At 43.1% G+C, this 22,663-nt stretch overlaps 1 protein-coding gene across 4 annotated transcripts in view; it reads right to left on the bottom strand.

Moving 5' to 3' along the window:
- Window positions 1-22,663, bottom strand: part of COG5 (component of oligomeric golgi complex 5) — a 172,810-nt gene extending 150,147 nt beyond the window's left edge. For all 4 annotated transcript variants that reach the window (XM_081211547.1, XM_081211548.1, XM_081211549.1 and 1 more), the window contains exons 1-5: window positions 22,505-22,663; window positions 21,849-21,988; window positions 19,255-19,312; window positions 2,676-2,730; window positions 2,521-2,590 (exon numbers count right to left, since the gene is read on the bottom strand). In XM_081211547.1, coding sequence (XP_081067673.1) covers window positions 2,521-2,590; window positions 2,676-2,730; window positions 19,255-19,312; window positions 21,849-21,988; window positions 22,505-22,583 — 402 coding nt within the window. In that variant the 5' untranslated portion in view covers window positions 22,584-22,663. The remainder of the gene's footprint in view (window positions 1-2,520; window positions 2,591-2,675; window positions 2,731-19,254; window positions 19,313-21,848; window positions 21,989-22,504) is intronic.

Genomic DNA, 22,663 nt, shown 5'->3' with positions numbered 1-22,663 from the left:
GGTTGCTTGGTGACCTAAAATGTGTAGAAAGAGAACCAAACATAAATCCACAACTGCTATTCTACCAATATCTATTCTATGATATGTGAGTGACATGACCACTGGTTAATGGAGTACAATGGTGCCCCGCAAGACGAATGCCTCGCAAGACGGAAAACTCGCTAGACGAAAGAGTTTTCCGTTTTGGAGGTGCTTCGCAAAACGAATCTCCTATGGGCTTGCTTCGCAAGACGACAATGTCTTGCGAGTTCCTGCTGGTTTTTTCCCCCTCCCCCCCTTTTTCTAAGCCGCTAAGCCGCTTATCAGCTGATCCGATCAGCAGATAAGACGCTAAAAGCCTCTAAAAGCTGCTAATAGCGCTAATAGCGCTAATCCTTCAATGGGCTTGCTTCGCAAGACGAAAAAACCCGCTAGACGAAGAGAATCACAGAACAGATTCTTTTCGTCTTGCGAGGCACCACTGTATCATAAAGATTAGATCTAGTTTCAAAGAGTATCTATTCCAACGGTTCCTGTGTCCAATTAGTACTATGCATGCTTGTTTGGTAAATGAACTAATCGGCGGAAAGCTATTTAAAGTAACCCTTTTTTGTGTGGTTTCAGATTCTACATTAGATATTCCATGATATGCAGTATTTTTGTGCATTGAATTAAAGAACACCAGCAGTCTTTAACAAACTACAGTGGTACCTCGGGTTACAGATGCTTCAGGTTAGACTCCACTAATCCGGAAGTAGTACCTCGGGTTAAGAACTTTACCTCAGGATGAGAACAGAAATCGTGTGGCGGTGGCACAGCGGCAGCAGGAGGCCCCATTAGCTAAAGTGGTACCTCAGGTTAAGAACGGTTTCAGGTTAAGAACGGACCTCTGGAACAAATTAAGTTCGTAACCAGAGGTACCACTGTACAATCATGGTCCTAAAACATTCGAAGGTGAACAACCTATTAGAACAAGTGATTCGAAATCTGATGCCTTGGTAGGATTTGTGGTCTAGACGAGGCAACTTTCGGTAAAGAACAAGTCTCATGTTAAAAAAAAAACACACACCCTGAAATTACATCTGAGCTCTGTGCTTCATCTAAAGTTGCCTAGTGACAAATATTCCCTTCAATTTCATAACAGTTCTATATTATATAACATGCACTTCCGACATTTTGACTGTTAATGTAATCTGTTGAGAGCACTATCTATGCTGCTGGAAGATGGAAAAAAAAGAGGCATGTGCGGATTTTTTAATATATTTTCACACAACTCAAAATGTTATTTTAACTCATTACAGACACAGCCTGGAATATGGTTAACTGACATAAGCTCTTAATCACTACACAGTTCGAGCACAGTAAAACGCCTGCAATTTCAGGGGAAAATACGTATTACAATTTTCAGGAGTTCTAGAAGTGCCAAAACATGTCAAAGAGTAGATCAAGCAAAACCTAAATGTTAGGGCAATTGTCTAGAGAAGAGATTTGGGGGCTGCTGCAGCTGAGTGGCTAAATTAAAACAGAGAGTGTGTTATGCTTGTTATACAAGCTGCGAATTATTCTGTTAAATCCAAATAAGCATATAGTCAAACTTTGCTACCTCTGCACCACCAAAGGGCATCTCTGTCAATGTCAACTCAGCACAATATCTATTGGGTTCAATGCTCAAGAGGCCTGTAATTTTATTTTATTTTAAAGCGAACAGGAAACATTCTGCTCTATGAAGGTAACTATGGTTTTGTGCATGAGGGACAGAAAAGCACCGACTAGAGTTTTGGTTGAAATAGTCAGAACTGTGTCCACATGTTGCGGTAAAAAAACCCAACTTGGTGAAAAGCATATGAAGCTGGGGAAAGCTTGAAAATTTGTTTTGAACTATCCAAGACTTGAAAAACAGCAGCAGCTGAGGAATCCGTCCAAGTTCATTGCTGATTAGTCAATCAATTTTTAAAACATTTTGCCAAGTAAAGAAAAAAATAAGGACTGCTCCCAGCATGAGAAGGCAGCTACATAACCCTAGACAAAGGATGCTACCAGGGAGACACAAGAGGAGATAACCCCATATAAATTACCTCAGCTGAAATGAGCAATTACAGATATGGAAGAAAGTTTGTGCCAAGCGTAAATTTGCTTTGTGAGAACTTATTTTTCCTTTCCACAAGGATTTATAAAGTGCACGTATTCCGTGGTTTCAATTATTTATTCTGGGAGTGTTGTCTTTGGAGTCCCGTCCCCACCACTTCCAACCAGTAACCATAGCAACACTCAGTCAGAAGAAAAACTACAGAGTTGTCTCTGGCCACCATTAAATCTTGTTCATATATCGGCTCGTTGTTGCAAAGTTGCAAAGAAACACTGCCTGAAATGCTTCTGAACAACGCATCTACTATTCTCAGCAGTGTTGCATTCCTGCCTACAAGAAGAAAACCGTCCTTTTGACAGAATCGGTAGATAGTTCTTTGAACCGCTTTCCCCCTCTCCAATCAAAAGAAATGTTATTCCTGGAGGGTAAGGGATTAAAGATGATTGTAAACTTACCTGAAGCCTTGCTAACTGTGCCGTACGGGACACGATTTTGTTGTAAGGATCGATTATTTTGGCTCTGATTCTGATGAAAAACGAAATATGTTTTAGAAATCACTGGAGTGCAGAAGACTTAAAACTACTAAATCATTGTTATAGGGATGGCATACCTGTCAACAGTACTTTGCAATGCACTGATTCTGGTCTGCATCATTTGAAGAACACCTGAGTAAGAGAGCAAAAGCAGTATTTCAAAACACACAGCTGACAGAGAGAATGCACCTTTTCCCAATAAAACGCCACATTTTAAAACCAAGCGAGGAACTCAAAATGGTAGTGGCAACTTTGATCTTTAATCCTTCCTATACCGTTTTTTGGCGTACAAAGTGCTTTATTATTGCAATGAGTAGGAGCGCTTTTGAAGATGGCTTAGAAACGGTGTTACTAAGGGCAGAATTCAGCGGACATATTGCTCACCGAGGCAAGGTAGTCTGAGTACATAGCACCAATTCTGGCCCAACTAAATTGGTGACCAATTAGTTTCTGCGTACAATTGGCTTTGACCCTAATACTTCAAGGACCACCTCTCTCCATATGAACCAACCCAGACCCTGTGTTATTCATCTCTGAGGGAGGTGCACTATTTGTTCTTGGGCACCAGGTAAAAACATTACTATTCACCCAGACCTTTGGATTTCAATTTTCTATTTATAATTTAGTGGGGTTAGGTAGAGCTGGATCTGTTTTCTATTTCTATTACTTGTATATTTTTAAGTTGTTTTATCCTTCTTTTTACCCTTGCTTTTAATGTTCATTTTTGTAAGTCTCTCTGAGGTTCATCTTCCGGGGGGGGGCGGGGGGGAGAGCAACTAATGAAGACAATAAATAAAATAAAACGTATTGCTCTTAACACATTTACAGCCTCATCCTAACCATTTATACACAAGTGCAAGTACCGTATTTTGCGCCCCATAAGACGCTCCGGCCCATAAGACGCACCTAGTTTTTTGGGGGGGAAATAAAGGGAAAAAAATATTTCCCCCCCAGGCGCGGGGCTGGGGCAGCCCGAGCGTCCCCCGACCCCAGCCCCCAAACAGGCAGCTCTCTGCAAGCCGTGGGAGCCCAGCGGTGGTTCCCGCTGCTTGAGGAGAGATCCGCGAAGCCTGCGCGTGCTGGGATCAGCGCGCGCAGGCTTCGGGATGCCTGCAACTCTCCCCAAGCAGTGGGAACGTTCCCGCTGCTTGGGGAGAGATCCGCGAAGCCTGCGCGTGCTGGGATCAGCGCGCGCAGGCTTCGGGATGCCTGCAACTCTCCCCAAGCAGTGGGAAGGTTCCCGCTGCTTGGGGAGAGATCCGCGAAGCCTGCGCGTGCTGGGATCAGCGCGCGCAGGCTTCGGGATGCCTGCAACTCTCCCCAAGCAGTGGGAACGTTCCCGCTGCTTGGGGAGAGATCCGCGAAGCCTGCGCGTGCTGGGATCAGCGCGCGCAGGCTTCGGGATGCCTGCAACTCTCCCCAAGCAGTGGGAACGTTCCCGCTGCTTGGGGAGAGATCCGCGAAGCCTGCACGTGCTGGGATCAGCGCTTGCAGGCTTCGGGATGCCTGCAACTCTCCCCAAGCAGTGGGAACGTTCCCGCTGCTTGGGGAGAGATCCGCGAAGCCTGCACGTGCTGGGATCAGCGCTTGCAGGCTTCGGGATGCCTGCAACTCTCCCCAAGCAGTGGGAACGTTCCCGCTGCTTGGGGAGAGATCCGCGAAGCCTGCACGTGCTGGGATCAGCGCGCGCAGGCTTCGGGATGCCTGCAACTCTCCCCAAGCAGTGGGAACGTTCCCGCTGCTTGGGGAGAGATCCGCGAAGCCTGCACGTGCTGGGATCAGCGCTTGCAGGCTTCGGGATGCCTGCAACTCTCCCCAAGCAGTGGGAACGTTCCCGCTGCTTGGGGAGAGATCCGCGAAGCCTGCACGTGCTGGGATCAGCGCTTGCAGGCTTCGGGATGCCGGCAACTCTCCCCAAGCAGTGGGAACGTTCCCGCTGCTTGAGGAGAGGTCCGCGAAGCCTGGAGAGCGAGAGGGGTCGGTGCGCACCTACCGCTCTCGCTCTCCAGGCTTCAGCGAAAGCCTGCATTCGCCCCATAAGACGCACCCACATTTCCCCTTCATTTTTGGAGGGGAAAAAGTGCGTCTTATAGGGCGAAAAATACGGTACCACTCAATGGGATGTATTTTCTGTCAAGTACATTAAGGATTGTAGCCTTAATAATAGCAATGGCAGCAACAACGATATTTTTTTATTTATACGCTCCCCATCTGGCCGGGTTGCCCCAGCCACTCTGGGTGGCTTCCAACACATATAAAAATAATAATAAAACATCAAATATTAATAACAAGTATCTGATCCAATATAAAAGTCACAATAACTTTAAAATAAACATATCAAATGAAGCAATATTCAATAATCCATTAGAATCCAATTGCTGTTGTTGTCGTTTAGTCATTTAGCCGTGTCCGACTCTTTGTGACCCCAATAGTAAACGGTAAAATTAAACATGAGCAAAAAATAAACAGTTTACACCTATCAGTTACAATAAAGAATTACTAATTTATAATAAATAAAAATAACAGCAAATCACAATGCACAAAACACCACAAAACCATGAAAAAGGATCAAATTGAGAAATAAGGACACACAACTTACAATTTTTACAAATATATATATCCCTGAACTCCAGTAGCTTCTGCTGTTTCTAAAGTCATGGTCTGGGAAAGGCTGCCAGGGCTGGAGGGTGGAGCAAGGCAGGTGGAAAAAGCCATTGCCTGATGACCAACAGGTCTCTCACCCTTAATCACTCAAACTACTATTGTGAAGGAGGTCAAGTAAACAAATGACAAGACACCAAACACTACCCAGTGAGCTTTATGGCCAAGTCTGAATTTGAACCCAGGACTCTCATATATCATCTATAAAACAAGCCTAGCAATTACTCTAGTAATCCAAGCTGAAACTTGGCAGGCTGAAATCTGAAGCCGGTTACTCGAAAGTGCCAAGTTCTCTTGACATCTCTATAGCTACTAATAGTATTGTGCTACATTTAGAATCTGTTTAGAATCCATTATTGCCTAGAATTCATTACTTCCTAGAAAATCAATCAAGGCTATTACACAATAAGTACTAAGAGAAAATCTGAGAACACTGATTAAAGACGTACAGAGTACTGTATACTGAACTCCCTACCACCACGACTCAGTATATTTGTATTCAACATCACTAAGAATATTTTCTCACTCCAGAAATCCCAGAATTTTTGAGATGACATTGCTAATATGCCAGAAAATCAACTGTTTTTTTAACCTTACCAGCTGATTCTCCCCCCCCTTTTTTTTTTTAACTTGGGAAGTTCTACTGAATTCAGTATAAGTAGTTTTAGGATAACAGCCTAGCAGACCAATCCTTTTCATATTTAGGGCACTTATGTACCTATGGAGTTATGTTATCAAAGGGGGCATCACAATTTTCTCCCAAACAGAACAGCCAAATTTTGGCATATCTGAAGCAGTGCTGATCTTTTGTTGTAAAGGTACATGCTGCAACTCAGAACGTTACATTATCTGTTCAATCTCATGTAGGAGTCCAGTTCTATATATGTATCTCTGTAGGCTCAGCATGCCAGGGTGTCTCAACAAGAATTTGTCATCCCACACATTTGTCAAGGCTTAGTCATCTATACATCAAGGAGTTAGGATTCAGATAAAATATTATGCATTATTTCATTAGACAGGGGGCATAATCAAATTAGGGTTGCTCTCTGCTCAGAATCTCAGAATCTTCAAGGAGTCTTCAGGCTTCAAGAGCTGTGTCCATAAAAAGTATGAAAGTTTTAATTTAATTTTTTTAAAGCGACCTTCTCCCCCAAGGAGCATGAGGAACAACACATGAGCCAACATCGTTCTATCCACACATCAATCTTTCTTGTGGTCAAACACCGGACAGTATCTACACTGTATGGCAGATTCTTCATTTAACGCTTTGAGACTGCCTAGGGCCCCACCGAACCATTTAAAATGCTGTAATAAACATCTTACATCCAGCATGAGCCATACTCATTGAAAAGCACTGAAAACAAGGAACTGGATACAGTGGTACCTCGGGTTAAGTACTTAATTCATTCTGGAGGTCCGTTCTTAACCTGAAACTGTTCTTAACCTGAAGCACCACTTTAGCTAATGGGGTCTCCTGCTGCTGCCGCGCCGCCAGAGCACAATTTCTGTTCTCATCCTGAAGCAAAGTTCTTAACCTGAGGTACTATTTCTGGGTCAGCGGAGTCTGTAACCTGAAGCGTCTGTAACCTGAAGTGTATGTAACCCGAGGTACCACTGTATAATCCAAAAGATTAAAAAGCAGATTGGAGGCATTGAAACAACTGGTTTCTTTTTTTTTTTTGGCTTGTCTTTTTCATTTTCATTTTGCAACCTGAAATGAAATTCCATTTAAAAACCATCAGGGATGGAGCTAGTTTCTTTCAGGAGAGAACTCAATAAGCAGGACACTGCCACAAAGGCGGTCCTATCCCAAGTTCCCTCCAAGAAAACCTCTTTTGGTGATGGAAGCAAGGCCCTGGTACAAGGTCCCTCAGCAAACTGGCATTTGACCACAGATCTCCCTCCTCTATGCCCAAAACCACACAATTTGCCCGGATTTTCTTGCGTGGCTGAGGAATCATTTCCAGAAATATTGAAGCCGTGTTTTTTTCCAATGGGGTATTTTTTTAAAAGGGGGGGGGATGCAATACTGTAATGTTCTTTTCAGCACTTTTTACAGATTGAAAATCACTTTCTTGTTTTAGGAACATAAAAGGCATCATGTATAACCAGAGACGGCCACCTCCAACTCCCCAAAGCTGCCCCCCCCCCAAATGCCCTGGCTTTCGCCAAACTCAGCAGGAGCCAGGGAGTTCTGCAAAGCAACACCGCCTGGCTTCTCTGCCCGGGGAGAAGTGGGTGTTCTAGTGGCAGCACAGAGCCTAGGGCTTGCCGATCAGAAGGTCGGCGGTTCGAATCCCCGCGACAGGGTGAGCTCCCGTTGCTCGGTCCCTGCTCCTGCCAACCTAGCAATTCGAAAGCACATCAAAGTGCAAGTAGATAAATAGGTACCGCTCCGGCGGGAAGGTAAATGGCGTTTCCGTGCGCTGCTCTGGTTCACCAGAAGCGGCTTAGTCATGCTGGCCACATGACCCGGAAGCTGTACGCCAGCTCCCTCGGCCAGTAAAGTGAGATGAGCGCCGCAACCCCAGAGTCGGCCACGACTGGACCTAACAGTCAGAGGTCCCTTTACCTTTAATTCAGACTATAACAGAAAAACTGAAAATTTAGTTTTTGTTATAAATGGTGCTATAAGCTGCTCAACTATAAATAACCTGGCATCTCTTGGGTTTTTCCAGTTAATGGGAGGGGACCAGGCAAAAAAGAATAAAAACAGAAACAATCAACATTATAGTAAAACATATTATCATTTATTCCTCCACAGCGTCAAGCAAACATAAAGCACTCGTTTCCATAAATAGCTGACCAAAAAGAGAGAGAGAGAGAGAGAGGAGGGAGAAGAAAACTCAGTGAATGCTACATGACATTAATCAGTCGCTTTTTCTAAGCTATCCCTGTCCGTTTCTGTTTCATCATAAAGAAGCAAATCTTTTTCACAGATCTGCAATCCGGTATACTACCATAAATATCAGCGCCTGCTAAAGCGCACTTTTAAAAACTTGCATAGGGAAATCAACATTAAAGCGTTCACATAATAATGCCCAGCAAATGGAAGTGCTGTTTACACACAAGTAATGGCACAGTGAAATCCTACTCCAAATAAGTCTCACTGAGTTCAATGGGCCTCACTCCCAGAAAGGTGAATCTAGGCTTGCAGCTTCAGTGAATTCAGTGACTCAAATGAACTGCAAATGTGAATAACTGAAATAAAAGGAGATGTAGTGCAATATTTTTTCCAAATGGTAAAATATCAACGTACACGTGTGTGTGTGTGTGTGTGTGTAGATTTAGGTGCGTAGCCGTGTTAGTCTAATGTAGTCAAAATAAATACATTTTTTTAAAAAATTCTTTTTTAAAAAACTTTTTAAAAACTCTATTTCTTTACTCCATTAATTCTTTCGATTGAAAAGCTGCTTAATTACCCAAATCTGCAGTTCATTCAGGTTCTCAATGGTTTTCGATGTAAACAACACTTCTATTTAGCCACAAGTGACTATTAGACAGCATTATATGAACAGCTCCACCTGCTGACGAGTTAAGGAAGTGACAAAAGGAAACCCGACGGTATGTTAACAACTAGTAACAAAACGATGCAATTAAAACTCCAATAGTTTGATAAACTTTTTCCGTAAGTCCACTATACTATGATTTCAGGCCTTTCAAGGTTTTCCAGTTTTGTGATTTTTTAAAAATGTAGTTTTGCAGCATTATAACAAAGGGATAGTGATTTACCTGAACTATTGTTCAACTAAATTCTGCTCATTAGTTACGTACTGTGTCAGAGTTCAGTGTTTAAACATTCCCAGCCTTTTAGTATTATTTTTATTAATCAAATTTGTTTACTGCCCTGCATCCGAAGACCCCAGGGCGGTTCACAATAGAAAAATACAAATATATATATATATATATATATATATATATATATGCTTTCGTAGATTTTCACGGGTACAGGAATGCAGGTTTTGGTGTCTTCGGGTGTCTTCCCGTGTAAGAGTTGGGGTGTCTAGGCGACGTTTCGACGAGGTCTCACTCGTCATCTTCAGGCTGGTGCTTTCGGCTTCTTGTTACTGGAACAGAGCAGGATCTCAGTGTTTGAGTTCCTATAAATACTGTTGAGGGGGTGTGGTGTATAGCCTCCAACGTTCTGGGCAGAGAGGAAGTTCCCAGGTTAGTGTGTCTTTTCTTCTTTTGTTCATTAATTACTTGAGGGATATCTTGAGTGATTTCTTGAGTGATATTCTGAGTACCACTTAGGAGGGTCATTAGGTGTGGATTAGTTGCTAAAGCTTTCGTGTCTTGACCTCTTGAGCTTGTGAAGAGTTTTTTCTGAGAAGATGGCTGTACTGCACTTAGTTGTGCTCTGGCTTGGCTTCGTGTATAGGGGCGAGCTGTGGTTTTGTGCCCTGTGCCAGCCAGATCTGTGTAGGGATTGCAGGGGGGTGCAGCATCCGGAGGTGCCACTATGGTTTGGCTACTGGATGGTGTCTGTAATTTATCTGTGGAGAGGGTCTGGGTTTGGGTCTGGTGTGGTTGATTGGAGATGGCGTTCTGTGTGCCTCTGGTTCTGGTGTCGGTTTTTGTGGGGAGGGCTATTTTCCAGATGTCTGGCAGGCGGGACGTATCGTCACGCTTGTTCATGTTGTGAGGGTGTTTCTCTATCTCGATGGCTTCCATGATTATTCTCTTGTGGTGGTGTTCCATGTTAAAGAGCAATTTGGAATCTGAAAAATTAATTTCGTGTCCTGTTTCTTTCATGTGTTGGTAAAGAGAGGAAGTTTTTTCTTCTTTTTTGACGGCATTCTTGTGTTCTGCGATACGTGCATTTATTCGTCTGTTTGTTTGTCCAATGTACGTGGCTGGGCAGACTTTGCAGGGTATTTCATAGACTCCTTGGTTTTCTAACTGGATTTTATCTTTGGGGTTTCTGAGGATATTGGCTATTTTTTGGTTGGTGCAAAAGGCTGTTTTGATATTGTGTTTATGGAGGATTTTGCTAATTTTATCTGTAGTGCCCTTGATATAAGGAAGGAGGGCCATACCATTGTTTTCTTCTGTGTCTTGGTTTTTGGGGGGTGTTTCTTTTTGGATTAGCTTCGTAACCCTGTTTTGCTGGTATCCGTTGGCGATTAACACATTTGAAAGATTCTGTAACTCAGTTGTCAAGTGGTCTTTGTCAGCCAGGCGTTTGGTTCTGGAGATGAGAGTCTTGGCTACGGAGTTTATTTGTGCAGGGTGGTGGTGTGATTGTGCATGTAAGTAGCGGTTGGTGTGTGTTTTTTTCCGGTAGATAGTGTGTCCTAGGGAGCCATCAGGTTTTTTGTAGATTAGGACGTCAAGGAAGGGAAGTTGGTTGTTGGCTTCTATTTCCATAGTGAATTGTATTTTGGGGTGTAGGCTGTTGAGATGTGTGAGGAAGCTATCTAGTTTTTTCTTCCCATGTGGCCAAATTACAAAGGTGTCGTCAACATACCTGAGCCAAAGTTTGGGTTTGTGTTCTGACTTGTCTAAAGCATTGGTTTCAAAGTGTTCCATGTACAGATTTGTGATGACCGGTGAGAGGGGTGATCCCATAGGTGCTCCTTCTATCTGTTTGTATCTTTGTCCATTGTGGATGAAGTACGTGTTGGTTAGGCAGTGGTTGGTCAGGTCCAGGATGTATTCGGGGGGATTGTATTTGTTTTGAATGGCTGTCAGGGCTTCATTAATGGGCACTTGTGTGAAGAGAGATACAACATCGAAGCTCACAAGTAGGTCGTCAGGATGTAGGTTTTGCTTCTTTATTGTTTCTATGAACTGGAAGGAGTTTGTAACGTGTGAAGCGATAGATTCTGCATAGGGCTGAAGTTGCTTAGCGAGAAATTTAGCGAGATTTTGTAGAGGTGAGCCTATGGAGCTGACTATTGGTCTGAGTGGTGTTCCTTCTTTGTGTATCTTGGGGAGACCGTAGAGTTTGGGGCATCTGGATGATTTTTCTCTGGGGATGATTCTTAGCTGGATTTCTTCACTGATAGGAGAGGCTTTTATTTTGGATTTGGTGGTTTTTTCCAGATAGGTGGTGGGATCTGTTTTTATAGGTTGGTAGGTAGGGTCTTGGAGTAGATTTGATAGTTTTGCTTGGTAGTCCGATGTGTTCATCACAACAGTGGCATTACCTTTGTCTGCTGGGAGAATGATTATGTTGTTGTCTTTCCTCAGGTTGGTGAGTGCTTTCTGTTCTTCTTTGTGTAAATTGCTTCTGGGTGGTTTGCTGGAGCAGAGGATGTTGGTGACTTCAAGTCTGATTTTATTGGCTTCATCTGGGTTGATTTTGGTTAGGCTAGCTTCGACTCCGCATATGATGTTTTCCGTGGGGATGCGTCTCGGGGCGACTGCAAAGTTGAAACCTTTGGAGAGTACTTTGGTTTCAGTTGAGGTGAGGATCCTGTCTGATATGTTATGTACTGTTTGTTTCATGGGTTGTTGTGGAGGGTGGCTGGGCTTCTGGCGTTTCTCTAGTTTGTGGAGTTTGTTGGTGTGTGTGTCTGTCTTATGTGCGGACTCCGTTTCAGCTCTCCAAACGGCTAGTTGTTTGCATTTGTCCCAGAGTGCAGGGTGGATTTTGTTACAAAGTTTGAGGTGAAGAGTGAGCAGATCTTTGTTGGTTTGGTTTAGTAGGTATCTTTTCTTATGTAGTTCGTTTCTGATTAGGGATAGTTCAGTTCGTTTCAGGATCCTTTCGGTAGCTGGGGTTTTAGAGTGGAATTTAAGTTGGAAGCATGTGGGAATTAAGTTGTTGTCTCGGCAGTTGCGTAGGAACAAGAGATCACATAAGATGGTGGCTCTTTGGATTTCTAGTTTCTCGTAGGTTCTTGTCAGCTGGAAGGTTTCCTCCCCATAGAGGTGAGATATTTGCTTTCGTAGATTTTCACGGGTACAGGAATGCAGGTTTTGGTGTCTTCGGGTGTCTTCCCGTGTAAGAGTTGGGGTGTCTAGGCGACGTTTCGACGAGGTCTCACTCGTCATCTTCAGGCTGGTGCTTTCGGCTTCTTGTTACTGGAACAGAGCAGGATCTCAGTGTTTGAGTTCCTATAAATACTGTTGAGGGGGTGTGGTGTATAGCCTCCAACGTTCTGGGCAGAGAGGAAGTTCCCAGGTTAGTGTGTCTTTTCTTCTTTTGTTCATTAATTACTTGAGGGATATCTTGAGTGATTTCTTGAGTGATATTCTGAGTACCACTTAGGAGGGTCATTAGGTGTGGATTAGTTGCTAAAGCTTTCGTGTCTTGACCTCTTGAGCTTGTGAAGAGTTTTTTCTGAGAAGATGGCTGTACTGCACTTAGTTGTGCTCTGGCTTGGCTTCGTGTATAGGGGCGAGCTGTGGTTTTGTGCCCTGTGCCAGCCAGATCTGTGTAGGGATTGCAGGGGGGTGCAGCATCCGGAGGTGCCACTATGGTTTGGCTACTGGATGGTGTCTGTAATTTATCTGTGGAGAGGGTCTGGGTTTGGGTCTGGTGTGGTTGATTGGAGATGGCGTTCTGTGTGCCTCTGGTTCTGGTGTCGGTTTTTGTGGGGAGGGCTATTTTCCAGATGTCTGGCAGGCGGGACGTATCGTCACGCTTGTTCATGTTGTGAGGGTGTTTCTCTATCTCGATGGCTTCCATGATTATTCTCTTGTGGTGGTGTTCCATGTTAAAGAGCAATTTGGAATCTGAAAAATTAATTTCGTGTCCTGTTTCTTTCATGTGTTGGTAAAGAGAGGAAGTTTTTTCTTCTTTTTTGACGGCATTCTTGTGTTCTGCGATACGTGCATTTATTCGTCTGTTTGTTTGTCCAATGTACGTGGCTGGGCAGACTTTGCAGGGTATTTCATAGACTCCTTGGTTTTCTAACTGGATTTTATCTTTGGGGTTTCTGAGGATATTGGCTATTTTTTGGTTGGTGCAAAAGGCTGTTTTGATATTGTGTTTATGGAGGATTTTGCTAATTTTATCTGTAGTGCCCTTGATATAAGGAAGGAGGGCCATACCATTGTTTTCTTCTGTGTCTTGGTTTTTGGGGGGTGTTTCTTTTTGGATTAGCTTCGTAACCCTGTTTTGCTGGTATCCGTTGGCGATTAACACATTTGAAAGATTCTGTAACTCAGTTGTCAAGTGGTCTTTGTCAGCCAGGCGTTTGGTTCTGGAGATGAGAGTCTTGGCTACGGAGTTTATTTGTGCAGGGTGGTGGTGTGATTGTGCATGTAAGTAGCGGTTGGTGTGTGTTTTTTTCCGGTAGATAGTGTGTCCTAGGGAGCCATCAGGTTTTTTGTAGATTAGGACGTCAAGGAAGGGAAGTTGGTTGTTGGCTTCTATTTCCATAGTGAATTGTATTTTGGGGTGTAGGCTGTTGAGATGTGTGAGGAAGCTATCTAGTTTTTTCTTCCCATGTGGCCAAATTACAAAGGTGTCGTCAACATACCTGAGCCAAAGTTTGGGTTTGTGTTCTGACTTGTCTAAAGCATTGGTTTCAAAGTGTTCCATGTACAGATTTGCGATGACCGGTGAGAGGGGTGATCCCATAGGTGCTCCTTCTATCTGTTTGTATCTTTGTCCATTGTGGATGAAGTACGTGTTGGTTAGGCAGTGGTTGGTCAGGTCCAGGATGTATTCGGGGGGATTGTATTTGTTTTGAATGGCTGTCAGGGCTTCATTAATGGGCACTTGTGTGAAGAGAGATACAACATCGAAGCTCACAAGTAGGTCGTCGGGATGTAGGTTTTGCTTCTTTATTGTTTCTATGAACTGGAAGGAGTTTGTAACGTGTGAAGCGATAGATTCTGCATAGGGCTGAAGTTGCTTAGCGAGAAATTTAGCGAGATTTTGTAGAGGTGAGCCTATGGAGCTGACTATTGGTCTGAGTGGTGTTCCTTCTTTGTGTATCTTGGGGAGACCGTAGAGTTTGGGGCATCTGGATGATTTTTCTCTGGGGATGATTCTTAGCTGGATTTCTTCACTGATAGGAGAGGCTTTTATTTTGGATTTGGTGGTTTTTTCCAGATAGGTGGTGGGATCTGTTTTTATAGGTTGGTAGGTAGGGTCTTGGAGTAGATTTGATAGTTTTGCTTGGTAGTCCGATGTGTTCATCACAACAGTGGCATTACCTTTGTCTGCTGGGAGAATGATTATGTTGTTGTCTTTCCTCAGGTTGGTGAGTGCTTTCTGTTCTTCTTTGTGTAAATTGCTTCTGGGTGGTTTGCTGGAGCAGAGGATGTTGGTGACTTCAAGTCTGATTTTATTGGCTTCATCTGGGTTGATTTTGGTTAGGCTAGCTTCGACTCCGCATATGATGTTTTCCGTGGGGATGCGTCTCGGGGCGACTGCAAAGTTGAAACCTTTGGAGAGTACTTTGGTTTCAGTTGAGGTGAGGATCCTGTCTGATATGTTATGTACTGTTTGTTTCATGGGTTGTTGTGGAGGGTGGCTGGGCTTCTGGCGTTTCTCTAGTTTGTGGAGTTTGTTGGTGTGTGTGTCTGTCTTATGTGCGGACTCCGTTTCAGCTCTCCAAACGGCTAGTTGTTTGCATTTGTCCCAGAGTGCAGGGTGGATTTTGTTACAAAGTTTGAGGTGAAGAGTGAGCAGATCTTTGTTGGTTTGGTTTAGTAGGTATCTTTTCTTATGTAGTTCGTTTCTGATTAGGGATAGTTCAGTTCGTTTCAGGATCCTTTCGGTAGCTGGGGTTTTAGAGTGGAATTTAAGTTGGAAGCATGTGGGAATTAAGTTGTTGTCTCGGCAGTTGCGTAGGAACAAGAGATCACATAAGATGGTGGCTCTTTGGATTTCTAGTTTCTCGTAGGTTCTTGTCAGCTGGAAGGTTTCCTCCCCGTAGAGGTGAGATATTTGCTTTCGTAGATTTTCACGGGTACAGGAATGCAGGTTTTGGTGTCTTCGGGTGTCTTCCCGTGTAAGAGTTGGGGTGTCTAGGCGACGTTTCGACGAGGTCTCACTCGTCATCTTCAGGCTGGTGCTTTCGGCTTCTTGTTACTGGAACAGAGCAGGATCTCAGTGTTTGAGTTCCTATAAATACTGTTGAGGGGGTGTGGTATATAGCCTCCAACGTTCTGGGCAGAGAGGAAGTTCCCAGGTTAGTGTGTCTTTTCTTCTTTTGTTCATTAATTACTTGAGGGATATCTTGAGTGATTTCTTGAGTGATATTCTGAGTACCACTTAGGAGGGTCATTAGGTGTGGATTAGTTGCTAAAGCTTTCGTGTCTTGACCTCTTGAGCTTGTGAAGAGTTTTTTCTGAGAAGATGGCTGTACTGCACTTAGTTGTGCTCTGGCTTGGCTTCGTGTATAGGGGCGAGCTGTGGTTTTGTGCCCTGTGCCAGCCAGATCTGTGTAGGGATTGCAGGGGGGTGCAGCATCCGGAGGTGCCACTATGGTTTGGCTACTGGATGGTGTCTGTAATTTATCTGTGGAGAGGGTCTGGGTTTGGGTCTGGTGTGGTTGATTGGAGATGGCGTTCTGTGTGCCTCTGGTTCTGGTGTCGGTTTTTGTGGGGAGGGCTATTTTCCAGATGTCTGGCAGGCGGGACGTATCGTCACGCTTGTTCATGTTGTGAGGGTGTTTCTCTATCTCGATGGCTTCCATGATTATTCTCTTGTGGTGGTGTTCCATGTTAAAGAGCAATTTGGAATCTGAAAAATTAATTTCGTGTCCTGTTTCTTTCATGTGTTGGTAAAGAGAGGAAGTTTTTTCTTCTTTTTTGACGGCATTCTTGTGTTCTGCGATACGTGCATTTATTCGTCTGTTTGTTTGTCCAATGTACGTGGCTGGGCAGACTTTGCAGGGTATTTCATAGACTCCTTGGTTTTCTAACTGGATTTTATCTTTGGGGTTTCTGAGGATATTGGCTATTTTTTGGTTGGTGCAAAAGGCTGTTTTGATATTGTGTTTATGGAGGATTTTGCTAATTTTATCTGTAGTGCCCTTGATATAAGGAAGGAGGGCCATACCATTGTTTTCTTCTGTGTCTTGGTTTTTGGGGGGTGTTTCTTTTTGGATTAGCTTCGTAACCCTGTTTTGCTGGTATCCAGCAAACCACCCAGAAGCAATTTACACAAAGAAGAACAGAAAGCACTCACCAACCTGAGGAAAGACAACAACATAATCATTCTCCCAGCAGACAAAGGTAATGCCACTGTTGTGATGAACACATCGGACTACCAAGCAAAACTATCAAATCTACTCCAAGACCCTACCTACCAACCTATAAAAACAGATCCCACCACCTATCTGGAAAAAACCACCAAATCCAAAATAAAAGCCTCTCCTATCAGTGAAGAAATCCAGCTAAGAATCATCCCCAGAGAAAAATCATCCAGATGCCCCAAACTCTACGGTCTCCCCAAGATACACAAAGAAGGAACACCACTCAGACCAATAGTCAGCTCCATAGGCTCACCTCTACAAAATCTCGCTAAATTTCTCGCTAAGCAACTTCAGCCCTATGCAGAATCTATCGCTTCACACGTTACAAACTCCTTCCAGTTCATAGAAACAATAAAGAAGCAAAACCTACATCCCGACGACCTACTTGTGAGCTTCGATGTTGTATCTCTCTTCACACAAGTGCCCATTAATGAAGCCCTGACAGCCATTCAAAACAAATACAATCCCCCCGAATACATCCTGGACCTGACCAACCACTGCCTAACCAACACGTACTTCATCCACAATGGACAAAGATACAAACAGATAGAAGGAGCACCTATGGGATCACCCCTCTCACCGGTCATCGCAAATCTGTACATGGAACACTTTGAAACCAATGCTTTAGACAAGTCAGAACACAAACCCAAACTTTGGCTCAGGTATGTTGACGACACCTTTGTAATTTGGCCACATGGGAAGAAAAAACTAGATAGCTTCCTCACACATCTCAACAGCCTACACCCCAAAATACAATTCACTATGGAAATAGAAGCCAACAACCAACTTCCCTTCCTTGACGTCCTAATCTACAAAAAACCTGATGGCTCCCTAGGACACACTATCTACCGGAAAAAAACACACACCAACCGCTACTTACATGCACAATCACACCACCACCCTGCACAAATAAACTCCGTAGCCAAGACTCTCATCTCCAGAACCAAACGCCTGGCTGACAAAGACCACTTGACAACTGAGTTACAGAATCTTTCAAATGTGTTAATCGCCAACGGATACCAGCAAAACAGGGTTACGAAGCTAATCCAAAAAGAAACACCCCCCAAAAACCAAGACACAGAAGAAAACAATGGTATGGCCCTCCTTCCTTATATCAAGGGCACTACAGATAAAATTAGCAAAATCCTCCATAAACACAATATCAAAACAGCCTTTTGCACCAACCAAAAAATAGCCAATATCCTCAGAAACCCCAAAGATAAAATCCAGTTAGAAAACCAAGGAGTCTATGAAATACCCTGCAAAGTCTGCCCAGCCACGTACATTGGACAAACAAACAGACGAATAAATGCACGTATCGCAGAACACAAGAATGCCGTCAAAAAAGAAGAAAAAACTTCCTCTCTTTACCAACACATGAAAGAAACAGGACACGAAATTAATTTTTCAGATTCCAAATTGCTCTTTAACATGGAACACCACCACAAGAGAATAATCATGGAAGCCATCGAGATAGAGAAACACCCTCACAACATGAACAAGCGTGACGATACGTCCCGCCTGCCAGACATCTGGAAAATAGCCCTCCCCACAAAAACCGACACCAGAACCAGAGGCACACAGAACGCCATCTCCAATCAACCACACCAGACCCAAACCCAGACCCTCTCCACAGATAAATTACAGACACCATCCAGTAGCCAAACCATAGTGGCACCTCCGGATGCTGCACCCCCCTGCAATCCCTACACAGATCTGGCTGGCACAGGGCACAAAACCACAGCTCGCCCCTATACACGAAGCCAAGCCAGAGCACAACTAAGTGCAGTACAGCCATCTTCTCAGAAAAAACTCTTCACAAGCTCAAGAGGTCAAGACACGAAAGCTTTAGCAACTAATCCACACCTAATGACCCTCCTAAGTGGTACTCAGAATATCACTCAAGAAATCACTCAAGATATCCCTCAAGTAATTAATGAACAAAAGAAGAAAAGACACACTAACCTGGGAACTTCCTCTCTGCCCAGAACGTTGGAGGCTATACACCACACCCCCTCAACAGTATTTATAGGAACTCAAACACTGAGATCCTGCTCTGTTCCAGTAACAAGAAGCCGAAAGCACCAGCCTGAAGATGACGAGTGAGACCTCGTCGAAACGTCGCCTAGACACCCCAACTCTTACACGGGAAGACACCCGAAGACACCAAAACCTGCATATATATATATATATTATATATATATATATATATATATATATATATATATATATATATATATATAAAAATTTCAGACTCTGGATTAAAACATTAAGGATAAATGGAAGAAAAAAACCTTTTCAAAAATGTTTTATCTTTGGTATTATATCCACATTAAGATCCTAAAAATGTAGAGCTGTTAATTCCAATGATTAATGATACAATCAAGTGCATTTGACAGATATGTAAACTATATAAATTATTATTAATTTAAACGATATTGTAGGCTGATTTACTTGTACTTCTAAGCTACATTAAGAACACCATTAGGAAAAACTAGCAAGAGCTAACTAGAAAAATATTACATAAACACTCAGATAGTAATCAGAAAGTACGGAAAACAACATAAACTCACTGGAAGAGTGGCAAAGGAAGTTTTGGTATAGCATGCTAATAAATAAGCTCATATATTATAAGGGACTTTGAGAAGTTATGAAACCTGACCATCGTTTCTGGGAAATTGGCATAGCTTTGAGATTCATTAGAACAGAAGCAAACTACATAATTTTGGTTCCTCTTCCAAGGTCCCACCCCTATGCAAATAGAAAAGAAACCCACTCCTGGGATAAGAGATTCTTTGTTAATATTATAAAGTTAATAAACCATGCTTACCTTCCAGAGATTCAATGCCAGTTGCTTGGGCTAGCAAGTCCTCATGCCTTGCAACTACCTATAAAATAAGACTATCAACTATTATCAGAAGAATAATCCAAAACAAAGACTGGTTTGCCATGCGACATGGAGCATGCTATCTCAGAAATGCAAGTTTAAACTGCCCTTCAGTTTGCTGAATTTGTTGCATGGATGTCTGGATCTTGGCCTTTCTAATTCGCATTTCTAACGCAAGTAGCATGACATAAAATTTTAGGGCAGCCCTGATAATATTTCACTCATTATATAACGACAGAGCACTAAACCACTAGCATTAAACATACAAGCAGCAGCGAGCCTCAGACTAGAACACAATTGCAAAGGAGGAGATCTGAAACTTCCACTTCCAGTTTTATACTAACCAGAGTTTATTGTTACATACAAACCAAGAGGTTTCATTTTAAACTATGTTTAATTAACAAGTGAGGCTTATAAACCATGGTTTGACCCTGGCTTGTTTGAACAAATCATCATATAATATACAGTTTACCAGCAAAATTGCCTTACCCCATATAAGGCCACTCGGCAGCTCAAATCTATTACAGATGTCACATATCATTTGTTCCAAATTTGTAAGAAATTGAGCTTTTTATGGTGGCAGCACCCACACTCTGAAACTTTCTGCCTATGAACACCAGGCCTTCACTGTGCCTTTGGGTGCCTGCTAAAAACATTTCTAGGCAAGCCTGTTTAAACACATGTTTTAATCTGGCTTTTAGCTTATTGTTGATTTTAATTATTTCTGAAGATAGTTTGCAACTGGTTTTTAAATTAATAATGTCATGTTTTATTCTTTTTTGTAAAATGCTTTGAGGTTTGCCTTTTAGTTTTGTGGAATGAATAAATAATATAAGCAGAGTTCCCTCACACCAATTTAGATATAGCAAGAAATTCTAATTAAAAATGTAAAACGGAAGCAGATGCACCCAATCTCCTTGCCATGACCGAGGGGCGGGAGGAGGAAAGCGTCCAAATTCATGGCCTGCTGCTACTAGTGCTACTAGTGTTTGGTTTGATATTGCATGTGAAAAGCATCATAAGAGTAACTGGGCTTCCAATGAAGCCCCACCTTACAAAGTATCCAAACTCCACAGAAAGGCAAACAAACTTGGTTTGCGGCACACGAAGGATCACTGCCTGCCTTTTCGGTAATAACTATTTAAAGGACATATGTTAGAGCTGGCAGGAAATCAATATTGCACCGCACTGCTTACTGACAGCTTCCATTCTAAACCAGAAGCACTCAACCTTGGCTAGACTCAGAGTAAATATATTCAGTTATGAGAAATGCACCTGCACATTGGTTAAAGGATAACCTCTGGCAGTTGTTATAAACTGATTGAAAACTGACATTTTATATCAAAATCAAAGAGTGATTATTGCCTACTATAAGTTACTAGTCACCAGCAATAAACTGTTAACCCAAAAATTTAACCTATGCGATTCAATTTCTGTTAGTTGTGTGATTTGTGCTTATATTGTATTGTGATGGCTATTGGATATAAACAATAAAAATCTATTGATTGACTGGTTGATTAATTAAGTGTGAATACCAAAGTGAAGTTCAATTCTCCCATTCAATACAGAATTTCCTCAACAGAATCTACTCATGTTTAGTTGTTAAGATGCTGGCAAATATTTTAACAAGGATAACCATATTTTGCCTATAAAGGTAATTCTAACTAATCCTGAATTCTCCTCTCTTCTCAGTTCAAACAATAACCACAATTAAATCACATGTTCTACCATCACAAAGCATATTTCTCCTATTCCAAATTGCATTGCACAGCTCTTACATCAGGACTCGGGCATTCTGTTAACAACATTCCTAGGATTCATTTACATGTAAGAGGACAAACCGCATTCTTATAAAAAGAATACTAATAAGCAAATACAGTTGGTGTTGTGGATTGCATGCTGGGTCATAAGAAGAAATTCTGTTTTCCAGCACTGGCACAGGCTCCCCGCTCTGTGCTCAAGGAAGATCCCAGAAAGGCTCAGCAGTTTATGTAGCAAGTACAAATATAATTGCATATCTTGGAAAAGTTTTGTGTGCCCAATAAAGTTAAGTGAGCTCTGAAGCCTCTCTTTAAGGCTGAATGAACCACTTGGATCATCCCAATGTATATAAGGCAAACCAATTATCACTATTCACATTGTGTGGATGGGCACCTTACATTCACAGCTTAACTTTGCATTTATTTCTCCATTACCAAACACAAACATGTATAGCTATACATTACTATACACTTACAATAGCTACAGCCCATTTTGGGGAGCTTACACGCTGACAATTATCATCATAACACTGGCTATGAGCCAACCATATTAATGTTGCCTGTGCATGTTTATTTGAAAACTTTCTGTAGGAGGCAAAATTTAGCCATCACTTTTCCATATATACATTCATTGACAGAAAGCATCTTCAATTAGTTAAGTATGACATTCCTTGTTGGGCAGGTCTAAAAGCTGTAGAGTCGAACAAACAATCCAATGCCGTTTCAGAATCTCAGCTGCCTGTATATACAGATTTGGGTGATACGCATGGCACTTACTTGCAAGTGCAGCTCTTTATCCAGCTGACTAATCCCTTGAGCAAGTTTCGCTAACTGTTCAGCTATCACAGCTTGATGAATCGATTGCGAGGTGTACGCCTTCACGTCAAAATCTTCCTTCAAGAAGTCCGCATAGCATTCTGAAAGAGACGCAAGAGGAGAGAGAGGGGAGACTTGGCATCTTCTTTTCCTGACACAGATAGTCCGCGATCTTTTTTATTATCATTTCGCTCTTGAGCAGGCAGAAACCTCCACCGAAAAAGAAAAACAAACAGTAATAATCAAGTAGTTCCCGGGGGTCCTTTCTGCCCAGTCCACCAGCTGCACTCTGTTAACTTTTTCCAAAGTTGCAGGAACTCAGGTCCCCACCTAAAAAGGAGCCCTCAGTAAAATACCCTGAACACCCTGAGCCCTTATTTGTCCAGAGTCAAGGGCTGCTTTTCTCGGTGGCATCCCTTCAGGGTGGGAAAGGAGGCGAAGCTCGAAGAGAGCAGCGCCAGGGATTAGGCGCAAAGCCGCGCAACGCGCGCTGGTCGCAATCCTAAAGCGCGCGCAGCAGGAAGTTCTCCCCACCGAAGCCCACGCGAGGCCAACGGGGGTCTCCCTCCGCCCCGGCCGCCTCCTCCTTCCTCCTCTCGCCCAACTTGCCCCCTCACCGTCTCCTAGCAACTCCCCGGCCGCCGGGTCCGGGGCTTCAGCCGCCGCCACCTCAGCGGCGCCTCTCTTCCCTTCCATGCTGGCACAGGTGGGTGAGCGTCTCCGCCGTGACGCACTCAAGCCGCGACGGCCGCCCCGTCCTTCGGCCGCCCTCACGG

This window comes from Podarcis bocagei (assembly GCF_964188305.1).
Source record: "Podarcis bocagei genome assembly, chromosome: 10".
In the NCBI taxonomy this organism is placed as follows: domain Eukaryota; kingdom Metazoa; phylum Chordata; class Lepidosauria; order Squamata; family Lacertidae; genus Podarcis; species Podarcis bocagei.
Note: the sequence above shows the minus strand (reverse complement) of the source record. Positions and strands in the feature narration are given on the sequence as shown.